At 54.3% G+C, this 1,511-nt stretch overlaps 1 protein-coding gene across 1 annotated transcript in view; it reads right to left on the bottom strand.

Moving 5' to 3' along the window:
- Window positions 1-203: 203 nt before the first annotated feature.
- The window catches only part of AATK (apoptosis-associated tyrosine kinase), a 12,121-nt gene continuing 10,813 nt past the window's right edge, over window positions 204-1,511 (bottom strand). The window contains exon 15 of the mRNA XM_010008655.1: window positions 204-265. Within this exon, the coding sequence (XP_010006957.1) occupies window positions 204-265 (62 nt within the window). The remainder of the gene's footprint in view (window positions 266-1,511) is intronic.

Below are 1,511 nucleotides of genomic sequence, written 5' to 3'. Positions count from 1 at the left end.
AGCCCCCACAGGGATGGGGAGGGTCCCAGAGTCCCACTCCTGCAGTGCCAGGTGTTTGTACATAGTAGGGTGTTATGGTACTGCTGTAAAATATAAGCTAGGAAAAAAAACCCCACTTTTGGAGACAAGGGCTGCATCTAAGTGTGCCTTGGGGTGCGTGGGGCTGTGGAGGGCCCAGTGGTGGAAGGGGCACCCTGTTCCCCTCAGACAAGCTCTTCCATCCACACCTCTTGCTTGGCTGGCTGCTCTTCCTCTATTACTAGGGCTGCATGAGAGAGAGAGAGAGAGATAGATATAGATAATTATACATATATATATATATATATACACACCTGCAAGCCCTCTAAGGTCATTGCACCCTGAGCCTGGGCTGTTCTGCAGCTCTGGCTGCTGCTGCACCCTGAGCTGAGCCAGCACGGCTGTCACAGCCCTGCTACAGAAACAGGGAGACAGGAGTTTTCCAGGCAGGAACCAGGTCTCCCATGGGTGAGCAGTTTTGTGCTGGGCAGAGCAGGGGATCAGCACCCTCGGAGGTTTCGCCTTTTCCATTGTGTTTGTCATTTTGCACTTTTAATCCCTGGTGCCCAGCGGGGGCTTTGCTGAGCCCCAGCCCGTGGGTTTCCACGCAAGCTCTTTCCCAGGTGGATGTGCTGGCTCGTCGCTGCATCGTCCCCTCCCATGGTTTTGGAAAGCAGCTTCTCCTGCCATGACCCGGGCTCTGGCTGGGGTCTCCCATCGATGTGCTGCTGCTGCTTCCTCTCCTGGGACTGGAGCAGATGGATGGGGGGGACAGAGCAAGGGGAAGGGCTCCTCTGGCGTGGAGAGGGCTGGGAGCTCACAGCCTGGGGTGGCGGGCAGGCCTGGGGGTGACCTTGACCACCAGGCCAGCAATGTCCTCTTCCAGCACCCCCCAGGACCCCCAGGCAGCCCCCCTGGGCTGGAGCCAGCCCCTGGGGCTTCGCTGCACCTCCTGGCTTGGTGGTACCTGCAGGATGTAACCTGAAATAATTTTTTATGAGAAAAAGTAATTTATGAGCAATAAAATCTGCCCCCTCCCCACTCCCAGTGTTTTCCTTGGCCAGAGACATCTTCCTGCTCCCGGAGCATCCTTGGTCTCCAGCCCCTGTTCCAGGACAGGTGCCCAGGCAGGAGCTGCCCGCGGGGCCGGGCAATGATCTGGGCAGCAAACAGCTTCAGATATTTTAAAAACTTTATTATTGGCCTGATGATATTTGACACACATGCTGGGAGCTGTATGGAAATCAGCACTGATTAAAAAATACAGCAATTATGACCCGTATTGATAAAATAGACAATGTAATAATAGCCTTTCCGTTAAAAAAATAAAATAAAATAAAAACCCACAACAAAAACACAACAAAACCCAAAAAACAAACCAACCCAAATCTCTCCAAGCCACAGCTCTGGCCTCCTGCTGCCCTCCAGAGGCAGGGACCTGCGGCGCCATAGACCAAACCCGGCTGCTGGGGAGGGGTCGGGGGGAACAAGGG

The sequence above is a fragment of the Chaetura pelagica genome, unplaced genomic scaffold, assembly GCF_000747805.2.
Source record: "Chaetura pelagica isolate M959 unplaced genomic scaffold, ChaPel_1.0 scaffold962, whole genome shotgun sequence".
NCBI lineage: Eukaryota > Metazoa > Chordata > Aves > Apodiformes > Apodidae > Chaetura > Chaetura pelagica.
Note: the sequence above shows the minus strand (reverse complement) of the source record. Positions and strands in the feature narration are given on the sequence as shown.